This window comes from Fulmarus glacialis, unplaced genomic scaffold (assembly GCF_000690835.1).
Source record: "Fulmarus glacialis isolate BGI_N327 unplaced genomic scaffold, ASM69083v1 scaffold34585, whole genome shotgun sequence".
Taxonomy (NCBI): Eukaryota; Metazoa; Chordata; class Aves; order Procellariiformes; family Procellariidae; genus Fulmarus; species Fulmarus glacialis.
Window position 1 is genome coordinate 6,480 of NW_009212919.1, and position 1,328 is coordinate 7,807.

General features: G+C 59.7%; 1 protein-coding gene across 1 annotated transcript in view; it reads left to right on the forward strand.

Annotated features, from left to right (window-relative positions):
* The window catches only part of LOC104076988 (cytochrome P450 26C1), a gene marked incomplete at its 5' end in the record, with an annotated part of 7,009 nt that extends 6,475 nt beyond the window's left edge, over positions 1-534 (forward strand). Inside the window, one exon of the mRNA XM_009578036.1 lies at positions 172-534. Coding sequence (XP_009576331.1) covers positions 172-534 — 363 coding nt within the window. The remainder of the gene's footprint in view (positions 1-171) is intronic.
* Positions 535-1,328: the final 794 nt, after the last annotated feature.

Consider the following 1,328-nt stretch of genomic DNA (forward strand, 5'->3'; position numbering starts at 1 on the left):
CTGTCGAGCACAGTGGTGGTGCTTGGCAGTATAGCTCAGGCAAAGGTGGCACCCAGCAACCTCCATGGGTCCCAGCTGGGCTGGGGAGAAAAGGAGCTGTGGAGCAGATGGGCAACGTGGTGGGGCTGTCCCCAGGTACCCTCCCCCTCCCCTCTTCTCTCCCCCTCCCAGGGCTACCAGATCCCCAAAGGCTGGAGCGTCATGTACAGCATCCGTGACACGCATGAGACAGCTGCCGTCTACCAGAGCCCCCCCGGCGGCTTCGACCCAGACCGCTTCGGTGCTGCCCGGATGGAGGCCGCGGGCCGCTTCCATTACATCCCCTTCGGTGGTGGGGTGCGGAGCTGCATCGGCAAGGAGCTGGCGCAGACCATCCTCAAGCTGCTAGCCATCGAGCTGGTCAGCACGGCCCGCTGGGAGCTGGCTACCCCCGGCTACCCTGCCATGCAGACCGTGCCCATTGTGCACCCAGTCGACGACGGGCTGCAGCTCTACTTCCACCCCTTGCAGCCCAGCTGTGGCAGCGAGGCCTGAGCCAGGGGTCCGCTGCACCCCTCAGCCCTGGCATCAATGCCCCTCCACGGCTGCCAGGGGCAGGTCTCTGCTGTCCCAGGCTGGCTATGGCACTGGGTCACTGCAGAGCAAAACCCAAAGGTCTTTTTATTTTTCCCCTCCTGGTGCAAGTCGATAGGGAGGGTCCTGCAGAGTCCTGCTCCTGAGCACCGGGGTGAGCCTCAGCCCCAGCCCAGGGGCAAAACCTGCTGAAGCTGCTGGCAGGGAGCATCCCCCATGGGGGCTCAGCCAGCCCCTGCCCCACGCAGGTCTCCAGCCACTGAGGATGGGGAGCAAAACTCCCAGCCCCACAGCTAAGGCTCCCAGAGCTTTTCTGTCCCAGGGTTATCTCCTGTGGGTGTGTTACAGGAGAGGCAGGACGAACATCCTGCACACTGTAGCTTTTTGGATGTAAAAAGAGGGAAGATGCGGGGGCTCTGCAGGAAAACACAAACCAGGGCTGCCCAATCCATCGCATTAGCTGTAGCTAGAATAATAGGGTGTAAAGTGGTTTTTATTGTAAATATTTAATCTCATTCCTGCACTTCCCATTAGAGCCGGCACAAAGAGGACATGTCCCATTCATCCAGTAGTAGTAGCTGTGTATGTTGTGCCTGAGCACCATGCTGCTGCTTCTGCCATGAAGCCCCGCTCTGGGGTCCCCGCAGGATGCGCTCTGCAGCCGCAGTCTGACTGAGAGATCGGACTGAAGCAGGGGAGGGGGCTTTGGGGAATAAACATTTGGAAAATGGACATTTCTGAATGTGTCTAATTTG